This window comes from Aphelocoma coerulescens, chromosome 9 (genome assembly GCF_041296385.1).
Source record: "Aphelocoma coerulescens isolate FSJ_1873_10779 chromosome 9, UR_Acoe_1.0, whole genome shotgun sequence".
Lineage (NCBI taxonomy): Eukaryota > Metazoa > Chordata > Aves > Passeriformes > Corvidae > Aphelocoma > Aphelocoma coerulescens.
In genome coordinates, this window is record NC_091023.1 from 6,106,102 (window position 1) to 6,120,479 (window position 14,378).

At 43.7% G+C, this 14,378-nt stretch overlaps 1 protein-coding gene across 2 annotated transcripts in view; it reads right to left on the reverse strand.

The window, feature by feature from the left end:
• The window catches only part of LOC138114469 (glypican-5-like), a 391,856-nt gene that overhangs the window by 370,363 nt on the left and 7,115 nt on the right, over positions 1-14,378 (reverse strand). The window contains exon 1 of one of the 2 annotated variants that reach the window (XM_069023914.1): positions 12,649-12,770. The exons of the other annotated variant lie outside the window; for it this stretch is intronic. Coding sequence (XP_068880015.1) covers positions 12,649-12,760 — 112 coding nt within the window. The 5' untranslated portion in view covers positions 12,761-12,770. Of the gene's footprint in view, positions 1-12,648; positions 12,771-14,378 lie in introns of those variants that run through there. 2 annotated transcript variants of the gene reach the window in all.

Below are 14,378 nucleotides of genomic sequence, written 5' to 3' on the forward strand. Positions count from 1 at the left end.
CTGGTAATTTGGAAGTTACTCTCTCTCACTTTACCGCTCATTTTCAGAAACAGGTTTTATATTTCTTGGTTTTATGCTTGCAGTGTCCCCTTTACTTCAATTTGCCTTGAGACAAATGTAACCATGCTGTAACCATGCATTTGCTTACTGGAGCCACAGTAAATCTTTTTTTAAGGATTGAAAGTATCCTTGGCAATATTGTCCTACCTTCCTAAGAAAAACAGTGTCCTGAGAGAGTTTCTACAGCAAGTGCAGCTGGACTAATTCAGGGTGGGAATTTTCTTTAAGGGAGTCTGGCTTTACTTTTTAAAACTTGTTCTAGATACTTCAGAAAATGCCTCCAGTTTCTAGGAGCAAGAACAAAAACAAATGCAGAGGCAAAAACGCAAGCCTACAGAGAGGATAGAGAAGCTGATAGTTCCTAAGAATGTTTTGTCCTACTTATTGCATAAATAATTGGCAATAAAAACTTCAGCAAATTTAGCCTGCACACACTGTTAATTAGAAGATATTCTGATAAGTGCAAAAATATTTACTTTGGTCATCTTATGATTTCTGGAAACTTCACACAGCCAATGTCTGATATCTTCCCTGTCTCATTCTATTGCCTGATAGCAAGTATATGATAAAACAGAAGAATGAAACATTTATAGGTAACAGATACAAGACTGAAATTTCCTTATTTGTTTAGATTATATTTCAAGATTAACTCTTGTTACTAATTCTTTACATGTGGCATTACAAGCAGCAGTTGGAGTATCCTCAGTGCTCACCTAGTGCTGCATTTTGTATTACACACATGGAGCCTAAGACAGCCAAAGCTCAACAGTTTGAGGCACTTCAGTCTCACTGACCATCATTAAAACACAGTTTGGGACTAGGAAAAAAAAAAAGGAAATGCTCAGACATAGTAAGTGTCATAGGTATTAAGCCTGACACACATGTTCAAACCCCTCTGCTGATTTCCAAGTCCCCTGAACAGGTGGAGGAAGGCATGCTATACACCCTCACCACTTGGCAGGAAGCTTCAAAAAGGGACTTTAGCCTGGACAAATAATCAGTGATTTTAAACAATTAATTCCTGGCCTGTAACTTGTCCTGGGTACACAGGGGTAATTGGCTTTAACATCAGGGTTGGTTTACTTCCCTTGAAGGTATGTTTTGGAAGCTACAGATGAGATTTATTGCAATTGCTACAGAAGTGGTGGTCCAGTTTCTAAATCATTCCCTACAGTGTATCAGGGAAGAGCTTACAGGAGCAATAGCCAAGTTGCTAAGTGCAGGTAAAAAAAAAGTCAGCTCCATATCATTCACTAAATTTATTCTTATTTCTGGCTAAAGTCACAGAAAGAACTTCCCTCAAGAGGTTTATCTGAAAACATCCCTAAGAGATGAGCACTTGAAATGTGGCTGCAGCATTGCTACCTCAGTAAGGAAGGAACATGGCTCTGATCCTCATTGTTATGCTTGGGTGTCCTTGCTCAATTTCAGAGAGCTTATTTGCAAAACAAGGTTATTTTGCTTCTTTCCTCCCACCTTTTGTATGAGTTACCTAGATTACCTTCTTTATTGAGCAGCCCTTGTGCTACAGTCCTAATTACAGCACAGCAGACCTATCTCAGGGGCAGCCTTGGTATATAAACTACCATGCACAGAACTGCCACTATGAAAACCAGAATATTTTCATTTCTTGACTCCAGTGCTCGAGAACTGCCATTTTATTGTCACATTCACAAGATCTTTTTTGCATGTAATTAATTTCTTAACTCTAGCTTTCTGTACAACCAGAATCCTAAAGGACTGAAATAACTTCTCAGCCTATAGCCTATATATATATAACACTATAAGGAAATGTGATTTTAATCTTTTAAACTGTACAGGAACAAGGAGGAGATTTTTTTCTCTGTGAAAAGATGCAGTATTTTGTGCCAGGTTGTTAGGTGTCCATGAGTAATTCCAATGGTTACCATACCACAAGGCAGCAACTGGTAACATAGTTCATGTGTTAGTGAGCATTGTTTGACAACCATTTCTTGAGCACATGCACATTAATTATCTTCACCCTCATTTTAAAGGGTAATATTTAACTTTCTCAGGTTTACATTATTCTAAGGTCAGAGTAGATCTACATCAGTATCCCAAAAGTGAATTTTGAGGTCACTACCATTCTTCATGGCATACTAAAGGACAGGTTTGATTAAGCTCAGAATTAGCTGTCCTGTGATTTTACCAGTCCCAGTCTGTCAGGAGTGTGCCCTACTACAAAGGGGCAATCTATAAAGCACCTCATTTTCATACTTTTCACACACATTGCACCAAAACATCTGCCCAAACAGTTTCTGAAGGCTGAGTGCTCATGGGAGACAGGCTTCATGCTGTTCAGGCTCTGGACTCTTCAGTGACTACAGCCAAACCCCACAAACAATACCCTACTCTTCTCTAGAGAGGGAAAAATCAATCAAATTTGAAAACTAATCACTTGCTAACTCAACCTGAATACAGCTTCTAGGAGCAACCTGCACTTGGATGCACTGCCTTTGTTCCTACCTAGCCCCGCCCTCAGCTCCGAGATGGAATCTCTTCCTGCAGTGGAGGACATTCATCTTTGCAGTGACAGAGTTACACTAAAAGATGAACTATGCATTACTTCACTGAAAAGCCACCTTTAGAAAAACCCATAAACCAAGCAGCTGTTACACATCTGATCCTTAGCATGCATCCAACAAGAGCAGCCCAGATATCCAGCACAAATGTGTCAGTTTTATTTTCATTTAGGAGTTATCATAGCAGCTGTGGACAAATGTGGCAAAGAATGATTAAAATAGGCTTCTTAGGAAGATTTCTATGACAGATAGAAATTTTACCCCTGACAGTGCAATTAAGTCAGAGGGGAACTTCAGAAAACATCTAGTGCTTCAAGTTATAAAAACACAACATTTCATTTGCTAATGTTTTAAGAGGAAAAGTAGATTAGTGCAATGAAAATGCTGTACTTCTGAGTTACTGGGGTAACCCTAACCACTATTCTAAACATTCTAAGTAACTTGTTTCAAGAAGCTTCTGGGTGCTACAGCACAGAAGCAGAAGTGCTCTGGATACTGGCATACAAGTGGCTCACTTGCATCCATGCAGCACATCCATATTTTGCCACATCCCATGTCCCAAGATGCACTATAAAGAGCCACAGGTTGGATTCTTCCTTCATTTACATCGGCATGACTGTACTGGCTTCAGTGGGACTGGGCTGGCACAATGGGAGGAATCTGCTCTTCTCTGTGGGCTCTCCCTCAGAAGTACAGCAATCAAGCTTCTTGTAAGAGTAGCCAACTGCAAAAACCCCAGACCTTGGGTTTATCTGGAGCCATCAATACATATTTGTGAAGAAACCCTGAAGATTGTTCAGGTTTCTCAGCCCTAATGCTTCAAGCAATGTAATGACTGGAAAGAATGCATTTTTAAGTGAGCATTGTATAAACATTATTTTCTGCAGCTGTCTGCATCTTTTTTCTGCTATAACCACACATACTTCAGCATGACTCATGCCCATGACAGAAGCCTGCAATTCCCATGTCCCAAGCAATAAGCCAAGACAGCAAGTTACCCAGTTTCCAGTCTCCTCCTGTTTTCAATCCAGCATTTCCTCTCACCCAAACCTCCCTTCTATACAGTACTTTACTTCCAAGAGTTTTAGAGACAGCCTTGTCCTCCTCTTCCATTTTTTATACACAGAGGACAAGTTGTGGCTGCCCAACTCATATGGATTAATGACCATACTTCAAAACAAACCAAAGCTGCAAGCTCACCCCAACTTATTTTAGAAGCACTATAGTTTGGAGGACTTTTTTTACACACACACACACGTATATAAACCCCCCAGCAGCACTGCTAATATCTGGACATCTACTGTTCCTGGCCATCAAGCCTGTACCTAGGTAAGCTCTATGTTAGCTCATTCCTCATGCAAAGAACTGTGCAAGGCAAAGACCATGATCCATCAAGTGTAAGCAATTTAAGAGTATCCTCTAAAAATCTCTGTACATGCCTCACAGATATCACACTTTTTTGTTTCAATGAGCTGATACTTAGTAACAAACAGCACTGACCGATTCTGAACGTCACCTGGGAATGCAGTTAGCATAATCAGCTGTTAATCTACATATAACAGGGACCTGGGACACTCTCAGCATGCAGCTCCACTGCCCACAGAGGATCCATGTTTGGGCTAAATCCAACCTACAGTGCCTGGTGCTTGTTACAACACTCACTGTGCCTCTCCCCTCATAGTGGAAAAGAAATCAGGAGATGAATTACAGATGCAGACAAAATCTTCCAAGCCACATTCAATTTGGTTTCCTTATCATCACTTAGTCCAGATACCATGAGATGTTCAGCTGCACAAAGGCACAGACTCAGATGTCATATTAATGTTATCTATTATTCTAGAAGTGCCTTGGGGGAGGGGAGCTTTCCCTCTCACAAACTGCGTATTTTTAACATCTGCCATTTTAATGCAATTTAAAAAAATTATTTCTGAGCTCTGGAGCAATGAGCTTATTGGATAGCAGAGTCCCACAGAGCTTAAATTAGGTGATTCAGGTCACAGGAATCTCTTATTTCAGCCTTTTTTTAGAGGCACACAATACCTGGGGAGAAAGTCCAGCTTGTTTGCATCTAAGAACACACAGTGTAGAAGAATGAAGATTTATTTAAAGCTACATTTTATACATTTCAAAGAGAAGATATGACTGTTTAAAGATGTTGAACACCAAATGAATGTGCTTTTAACCTTTTCCTGGCTATGTGTTCAGAAATCTCTGCCAAGTGAACCAGAAGACCTCCCCTAGGAAAACTCACCTGCCCTACACACCGTGCTGAGGATGAAATCTGTGCCCTGGAGCTGCCTGTGCAAAGGGGCAGTGAGAGACAAGGAAAATCCCTGTCTCGAGCTTACACACAGTTTTGGGCTTCTGCACGGGGGGAAGCCTCTGTCAGAGCTGTATCTGCACAAACGAGTGATGGATTGGCGAGACACTGGCACACGCATCCCGCAGGTGCGGGCTCACCTCCCAGCCAAGCGCATCCTCCCGGGCACGGGGCTTTGCCACCCCGCTGCCCCCCAGCCAGGGACACGGAATTGGGGGCGATTCAGCTAAAATAGCCCCATCTCGTGACTCCTGTTAGTATTACACAGCACTATTACCGAAAAAAAAGCTTTGTTTCGGGGCTAGCTCTTTGGAACGAAGCAGTATCTCGTACTGGGAGAGGTTTCCCTTACCAGTACCCTTTCCGCATGCAGCTGGCACATCAACAGGGGAGCTGCGAGCAGGAGACCACCGCAGAAGGGATTCCCACAAAGGCTCAGTTCCTGCAGAGCTCAGGCCTGCTGATCACAGCCAGAGCTGCCCTCTGCCCTGCACATGCCCTTCCCTATCTGTGTTTGGAGAATGTGCTCCCCCAGCCACTGCGGGGAAATATCTTCCAGGGAAAGTACTGACTGCCGGCAGACAAGAGCACGTCTCAAAGAATTCCTGGTACACAACTCCCTGCAAAACAGGGTGGGGAAACAGTTGAACTCAAATGCAGAGAAACAGTGGTTTAACAGAAGGGGCTCACCAAGGCAGTGCCCAGCACAGCCCAGCCCTTCCCAAACCAATTCAGGGCCAGTCAGACACCGCACACTGTGGCAATGCCCCTTTAGAACAGGGGCTCTCCAAAATTCTCATCTGTGTTGCTTTTTGTCCTAGAAACATGGACTTAATCATGAAACCTGACACGACTGAAGTCAGTGGTTTTGATCCCATGGATTGTTTGTACACTTAATACAGAAAAGCTGTATCTGATTTTGTTGGTTCCCACTAAATCAGTGCAAAATGATGAGGTATTTATGCTATCTGAATTCTTTCCTCATTACATCAAACTTCAGAAAACATGCTGTGGCAATTTGCACTTGTGACATAATGAGTGTCAATTGCTACAAAGGAAGCACAGACAATCTGAGAACTAAGGGATGTGAGGATTAAAGTGATTCTCTCAGACACATTTTTATCTTAACTAGGAGTAGTCTTGCTATTAAATTCCACAAGCAAGCACAACTCAGAAAAACTCGGTAGCAGTGCCTGATCTCCCACATTTTCCAGTGCAAGGAAGTGTTCAGAGGGTCTGGTTCTCCTTAGGAAAGCCACAAGGCTGTTGTGTCCCTTTTCAAACATTGACAGTGACCCCCCACATACAGCATCAAGGAAAGCTCAAGTCAGCTTTTCCAGTTCACCAGCCTCCATCCCCAATTCATCCCAGTGCTTTTCAACTTCCCCCCTCAATTTTTGCACAGCCCAAAGTTTCTCTTCAATTGTGTTTGCCTTCTTGGCTATCTCAGAAGCACCTCTTTAGCCCCTCAACCCCAGGGCTGCAGCAGCAATAGCCCCTCTGTGATGGGCCAGGTGCTTTATCATCCCTTTGGGCCAGGCTGTGCTCGTGGTGCAGGAGGAGAGAGCAGTGCTGGCATCGCCTGTGCTGCAACTCACAGCAGCACACAGCTCACCCCAGAAACCCCACACATCTCCCCAGAAGCAGGAGCCATCTGCATGTCCTCACTTGCTTATTAATGGTCTCCAAAGGAGCTCATTTAAAGCTTGCTTGGGTAAGTATAAATTGTTTAGTCTCTTGCAGTGCAGACATGCCTAATCCACAACAGCATGAGATTATAGATCAAACACTTGTTAATGTTTTGCTATGGGAAGCAGGCTGTTTTTAAGGGGGGGAGGTTGGAAACCTGTGCTATTTCCAAATATATTGCAGTTACTGATCTCATCAAAGTAAGAAAGTTTCCTTAATTTTTGTTGCCTGTTTTATTCTCATTTTGACTTGTCTTGAGATCAAGAGCTCTTTATGCAGAGATCATCGCTTTCAATACATTTATACAGCACCAAGTACAAAAACATGGAACATGTGGGTCTTTAGCACTATCAAAATATAAATGCATAATCATATTCTGCATCTCTACCCTACAGGAAACAGAGCTGGCATAGCATGTAAGAGTCCTGGGGCAGGACTCCTTCCATTCTGCTGCACTTCCAGCCAGTGCAGGAAGCCACAGCCTAAAATTAAGATTTTTAGGTACATAATTCCCAAACCTGAAAGTGCACATCTGACATTTTGAAGCATGGACCAAGCTGGCTCCAACTTACTGAAATGCTGTAGCTGAATGCTGAAGAGTAACTGGAGCACATACTGGTCAAGACCAGACGCAGGTATTAAAGTGGTTATTCCCACACTTTTTTGGTCCCTGAAGCCTATCTCAGCTGGATGCACTGCAGTGCAATCACCTTGACACACAGACACAAGAGCAGCTTCAAAGAACTCCTCTGTGATAAACTGGTAGGACTTGGCTTAGCTCAAGCAGGAGCCCCCACCTGCAAAGGTGAAGCAGATACAGTTGATGCCACAATTGAGTAGAGCTAAAAAAGGAGATTATGGGACTGCATTTGCGCTTGCCTTCATTCCTCCTGTGCCCCAAAATGGGCTAAAGCTCTGCCCTGTCAAGGCCTTTTTGAGAAAGAGTGTGGTCCATCTGTTAACCTTGTCTTGCTGCTTTTCCTGCAGTACAGTGGCTTTCCAAGCTAAATCAAGGCCTCCAGTCCCCTCATGCTGTGTGTCTAGAGGAAGCATTATTACCCTGAGCTAATAGGTGGGGAACAGACAGATTAAACAGTTTGCCTCCAGATTACTCAAAAAGCTGAGCCCAGGGCTGAACTCAAGAACTGCCTCCCAGCCAGTCCTTCAGACAGGCTTTTCTTTTCTCCAATAGGATCTGTAGTTATCCCATTGAAAAACCATTGAAATTATCTGTTACCATTTCTGCACATAAATTTTCACATGAAGTTGACAGAAGGAAGAAAAATAAGACAGTGGGGAGTAAAGCCAGAGAAGGTAGCATATGATTGCTGTCAAAACTGTTCAGGGCTGAGATTCCCAGGTTTTTACATACAAGGAACTGAGTCAGCTTCCTCCCAATATTTATTGGGACCACTGACCACTTCCAAGGTCAGCATGTGCCAGACACTAACATTACTTAAAACAGCACAAACAGCTTTTAGCAATCATGAAATTCATCATTCTCCAGGTGCTGATAAGCCTGTTCCTAGTCTTACTCCAAATTTGTTATTTTTAATAACTTACTCTGGAAGGATTTGGAATGTGAATTCCCTTTTCCATTCATTCCCTTCTATTATTACAGTCAGGGATTCCAGCAGTTGGTTTCAAGCGATATTTACTACTAAAAGCCTGTCAGATGTGCTGACTGGTAAATATTCATTACACTGAAAAAAAGATACCCCCCCTTTCTGTTGATGCACTGAATTTCTGCTTTCCAGGTGGTCAGCTTCACACCACACAGACAATTCCAAACCTAGGAAAAAATTTTGTTTTGAATTCCAGGATTTCAAATATTAGTAGCAGCAAAGAAAACAAGCACAAAAAATGGTGTTTTCAGTGACCTATGTAACTTCCCTCAAACAGCCAGCAACATTCTTAGCCAGTAAATGCTAAAGCCTGTAAGCCCCAACTCCCATCTGTTATATCACACATTCCTGCCAGGCTTCAAAAAAATCACTCTCTCCCTGTTCCATGCCAGTCTTGCTGGGGAGATCCTGCACTGGGACCTTAGGAGGGGACACTGAGCTCTTGAGGGTTTGTGCTGGTTTGTCACCTGTGCACCCTTCCAGCCCCTGCCTGCCACAAATCTCCTCAGGTGGCCAAGGTGACCCTGCTGGACACAGCTGCCTCATTTGGGCACTTAATGAGTAGGGATGTGATCAGCTGGTCTGACAACAGCCCTACTTCCACTGTAAATCTGGAATTCCAAGAGGAACCTGTGGATGCCTTTGCAGAGCCTCAGCTGGGAGAAAACTTTGAACCAAATGCAAAGCTATAGAAAGCCCTTTCCAGCCTTTTCACACTGGGAAAAGAAACCAGTGGGGTAAGGGCCCAGTTCTTCTCCCATTCCCAGGTTTCATAGTTGGTGGATAGGACAACCCAGCCTTGTGAGATGTTTGGGGTTTGTCTGTGCACACAGCACTCATCTTTGGAGGTCACACCAAACGGAGGTCTGAAAGGCTTTCAAATGTGCCAGACTGACATAAAAACCTAAGTGGTGGCAGTAAAAGATGAAGAACTGCATCTAGATTACAAAACAAACTCACAGAGTTTTCAGTAGTTCAGATGCAGCTCATACTGTGCAGAACTATTACAAAAACATTCCTACAAAGGCTCTTCCCAACATCTGCACTTTTTAAAGTCACAATTAAGGGCTGCTGAATGTTCTGCTCCTGCTGTTTTTCCTAAAAATCACGTCTTGGCAGAAAACCCAATGTTACATCTTTTCTGCTGTAATGTCCTTCCTATGCCAGCTACAATGCCAAGCCTTATTTATAGCCACATAAAGTCAGAATGAGCTTATACAAGACTGTCTTAGCAAACCCAAATTAAGAAGGAATTGCAAACAGATCAACTTCTTGTGTAGTAAATCTGTTATCACAAATCTAGGGCCTAGAGAACTACAAGCCTGCATAACAACAGAAAAGTTCATCAGCTCAGTCCTCTTGTCCTCACTCAGGTAGAATCACAATTATTTAAGTTGGAAAAGACCTTTCAGGTCATCAAGTCCAACTGTTAACCAAGCGCTGCCAAGCCTAAGCCACGGACTAAACCCCGTCCCCAAGCACCACATCTGCACACCTTTTGAATACTTCTAGGCATGGTGACTCCACCACTGCCCTGGGGAGCCTGTAAGAGGCTGGAATCTCCTTTGCCCTCCATCAGGAGGGGGGAGAAGAGCTGGGCTGGCACCCCTGCCCCCTCTGCCCAGTACAGCTCTTGCAGGTATAAAGCACTGTATGACTACACAAGCACCACCAGACCTGTCTGCATGTCATGATTTTGCATTCCAGCCTTTCCCAAAATTAACCCTGACCTACACCAGTGTAACCTCATTTACAGTCAGAATTATTTCAAGGTAACACAGTGGCAGTTTGGAGAACTTGGAGAACACAGCAAACCGGGAACAACCCTGAGGGATGGTGTCATTGAGCACCAAAGAGTAGGTGATATGACTCATCCCATTCCTGGGCATTACAGGATGCAGATGCTGGCTCAAGAACAGCAGGGAAATATAAAAGTATGGGAAAAGTGGGGGTCTCTGAAAATGGTGGGCACAATATGAGAATGAGACCTGCACTAGACTGCAACACAATTTCAAAGGGAACAAGGGAAAACAGTGAAAATAATGAGCTTCCTGCAACTAAAACATTGCCAGTTCACCTTATTTCTTTGAAAAACTACTAAAAGAGAGCTTTTCCCTGTAACGAGGAGGATCATACTACACATATGTAGGCACTGGACATTTTTTAAGGTGACTCTCAATACACTTCAAAAAACAAAGGTGGAAACTTCACCTTGCAACAATCTTCTTTCAAGATTGAAAGAAGGTTTAGGGTTTTCACAACCCCAAACCATAGTGACTGCTCAAGGAAGGACCCAATGAATCCAACATTTTCTTCCCTTAGGACTGTTGCTAGAGATGCAGTCATCAACTGAGTCTTTTCTTCCCCAGGAAGGGACCCATTGCTACGTATTGTACATACAATACAGACCTTCCTGTGACCCTGTTTTCTCAACTCAGCCCACCCCTTCCTTCTACTCCATCTCAGAAAATTCCTACAGCATCCATAACTGGTACACAGGGAGAGTGCTCAGCAACAAAACATCCATAAACCCTCTTCTAATCAGCACAGCTGAACAACACAGCCCATGCTGGGACACCCCACATTCCGCAGCTTTTTTCACATATCTGACCACAAGACATTAAACAAAAGAAGTTTCCAGCAAACTTTTGTATGAGTGTGGGCTTACATCAGGTTCTTAAATGAGTGCAATTAACTGCCCTAATCAGTCTATAACATGAAAACATCACATCATGGTATTTGCAAAAAGGAGAAAACTATTTTTCAGAAGCACTGAAGTCCCTATCAGCAAGCACTTAAAATCCTTCTGGAAATTGCTTCTTCACTCTATTTTAATCTTTTTATAGAAGTAACACATTTAACTAGTGCTGGGATGCTGAACAAGTAATGAAAAGGTCAATCCTAGCAACTAGAGCTATTTCAGTCTGAGGTGTTATACCATACCTATCTATATTAAAAACACTTTAGCAAGGTTGCAAAGCCAGGTGTTCAATAGTTCAGAGATCTGCTGAGCTTTTGTGTTGCTTCTGGAAAAGCCTGTATGATGATACAGTCTAATTATGTGATCACATCTTATTTTTCTCCAGAAGTTCCCCATCTTATTCAAGACACAAAAAAGGGCAATATAACATTTCATCTCCTGTGACCGGTACTTACCCTTATGCTCCTCTTTACTGCACACTGCTCAGAGCATGCACTAAAGAAATAGTTTTTCTTTATGGCTTCTTCCAGTGCTCAGCTCTTGCATCCAAGCACTTCAAACAAATTATTTTCACAATAAAACAGGGAGATGAGGTGCTTTTACTGTGTATACAAAACAGACTCTGCACCTAAGATAATGCACTCCAGACCTTCATCTCAGCCAGCTAACAGCAGCTTTCAGAACTCTTGACATGGTATTTGGTTCTTGACACAGAACAATACGTAGTCAAAACCGGCTTAAGGGGAAGTCCAGGACTCCGGGCACTGAGCAAAACTGACTGAAAAGTAATGGACATAAAAATAGCAGATGGCACTGACTCCCTCCCAGGGTGGGCACAGATAAGCACATTTGAAAGGCAAAGCTCAAACCCCCCTTACATATAACTTACCTCTTCTCCCTGCAGTTCTCAGCTTCCCCTGAACTCCCCTTACCTCATGCCCACTCAGAGGCTCAGGGAGCAGAAGGACCAGTCACTCCCTGGACACAGCCAGGGAAGGGGTGAGCACTCTGCTGGAAATGGCATCCCCTAATCCTACACCCAAGGGGCAGCAAAGGTTCACGAGGCAACCTTTATCCCACCACAGCACACACTGCCTGCTCTTCTGAGATCTCACCACTTCACCTGGTTTTGTGTGGTTTCACAACTGTTTTAAAGTTAACTACTCTTCCATATCCAACTTTTGAGACTCTTCACTCCTAGTTTTCTATTACCATCTCTCCATTTAGCTTTTACCTTTTTTGCAGACCAGCCACAGTCATCCTCTAGTTCCTGGGTATCACATGGCCACAGAAAAGGATGTGGAAAAGCACATTTCTGGGGAAATGGCTACACACCCTAGGAGCCAAGCTCAGGCATTGTCAGGATGAACTGGGAGGCAGCTACCAAACCAAATCATTTCAGTCTGCAAGACTGGAAAGCATGTTAAGACCTCTCCCTTGGTCGGGTTTGGATTGTCCTTCCCCACAGAAGCAGAGGCCATGCCATTAAACCAAAGCATTCTGTACTGGAAAACTTAGTCTGCAGCCCAGTAGTCTTAAACCTTTATAAAGAAAGGTTTATAAAATGAACAGTATATAAATACAGGTGCCATTGTTGCTGAAGCTTCCCAAAAACATCTGGCTTGATGTAGATATGCAAACTGGAAAGTTTTAGTCCACTGTACTTACAGTCTGATGAGGTTTAGAAGAAGGGGCAACAGACCACTTTACCTGAAGGTGCAGCTCCATCCCTGACTGTGCATATAATCTTCTTTAAACCCCTGCAGCACAAACAAGTGGAAGCAGTGCTTCCCAGCAGGCCCACTGCTGCCTGACAGGGCATCCCAGGGGCCCAAAATGTCACCTGGGTGCAGCTGGGCTGTACACACACACACACAGATGTTCCAGTTGCTATGGAAACAGAGGTGGTGTCAGCACTAAGATGCGAGCGGGGCTGAAAGGGAGACAGATGAACTCAAATTAACATCTGCACACAGATTGTGAGCAACTAAAGGACACCAATACGTCAGGTTGCATTGGTCCACCACACATCTAAAAATACACTTGCAAACTTTAAAGTTTAAATTCAACACTTTTGATGTTTCCACCACACCTTAAGTATCCTGTGCTGAAGTACAGATATTAAACAAATAACAAAACAGGCAAAAAAGTGACAAAAAGGTGACACCAAAGTGCCTCTGCTCCCACTGCCTCCTGCCTTCCCATGGGCACATCAGTCAGCATAGTAAGCTCTGCAGCTTTCCCAGGAACTAAAAGTAGCAACATTGGAGCAAAAGTATTGAGTGTCACTGGTGATGATGAGAAAATTTTGTCACAAAAGAACAGATACCATCTGACACATGGAACAGCAGCAGTAATTTGGAAATTAGAGACCTAGGCATATGCTTTCTAAAATTATCCATGAAACTAAAACCAAGGGCAACATACTTAAAATACTCTTACAGCAAGCCTGCAGACAGCCTGCATGCATGCTGCAGGCCTGCCTTCTGAGCTGGACTGGCAAAGCAGCCTGCCCTGCGCTGGACCTGGAATCTGCCTTTGGATGAGCACAGACTTCAGTGTTAGCCTGTCCATCCCCACCTCGAATGCCAATGCCTCCAGTGCTACGTGTTCTAACATCACTCATGAGGCACACTCAGACATACCTTGGGTAGCTCTTGTTTCATGCCAGATTGGTCAAAGTATTCCACATTTATTTTAGTGCTGCCTAATTGACTTTCCTCCCCTCAGGATAGCAATAAGCACAGCCAGAACATTTATTTGTTTGATGCTATGTGATTTTCAACCAACTGCAGAAAAATTGGCTTCTCAGTCAGGCTCTCAAGGACAAAAGTGACAGTGCAAACAATATTTATCTGAAAATAGCCCCAGCTGCCCCTCACCAAGACCCTGGCCTTCAGGCAGCTGTTCCTGGGCTGTGGCTCCCCAGTAACTCACCCTGCACTAAGAGACGGGGAAGAGCCCTCCTGGCACACAGCAGCACTGGGTCAGTGGCAATCATGTGCAGACAAGGCAAATCCCGGGCATTGGTCAACCAGGACAGCCTTCGGGGATGCTGATTTAGCTCAGTCACAGCTTCCCCTGAGGAGCTTGCAACAAAGAGAACATTCTCAGGTGCCCATGAAGCATCATGAGATATATAAACCACCAGCTTTGCACATTTCTCTTTCAGCAGCCATTCCCCACCTTTTCCTCACTGTTTGAAACTGGAGGTTTTGACAATCTCCTGGTGTCAAAACAAGAGACTTTGACACCAAACCATGCAATACAAGTGCTCTTGCTCTGCAGTTGCTTTGCACCACCTGCACCCCAGTGACCCAGCCACTGAAATCAGTGACCCTCTCTCCTCTCCCAGGGCTGTTTCTGTTCTGGAGAGCACAGCAGCAGTGCCACAGCACATCAGACAAGGGAATAGAGCTTTTGCTGGATATGAAGCAGGC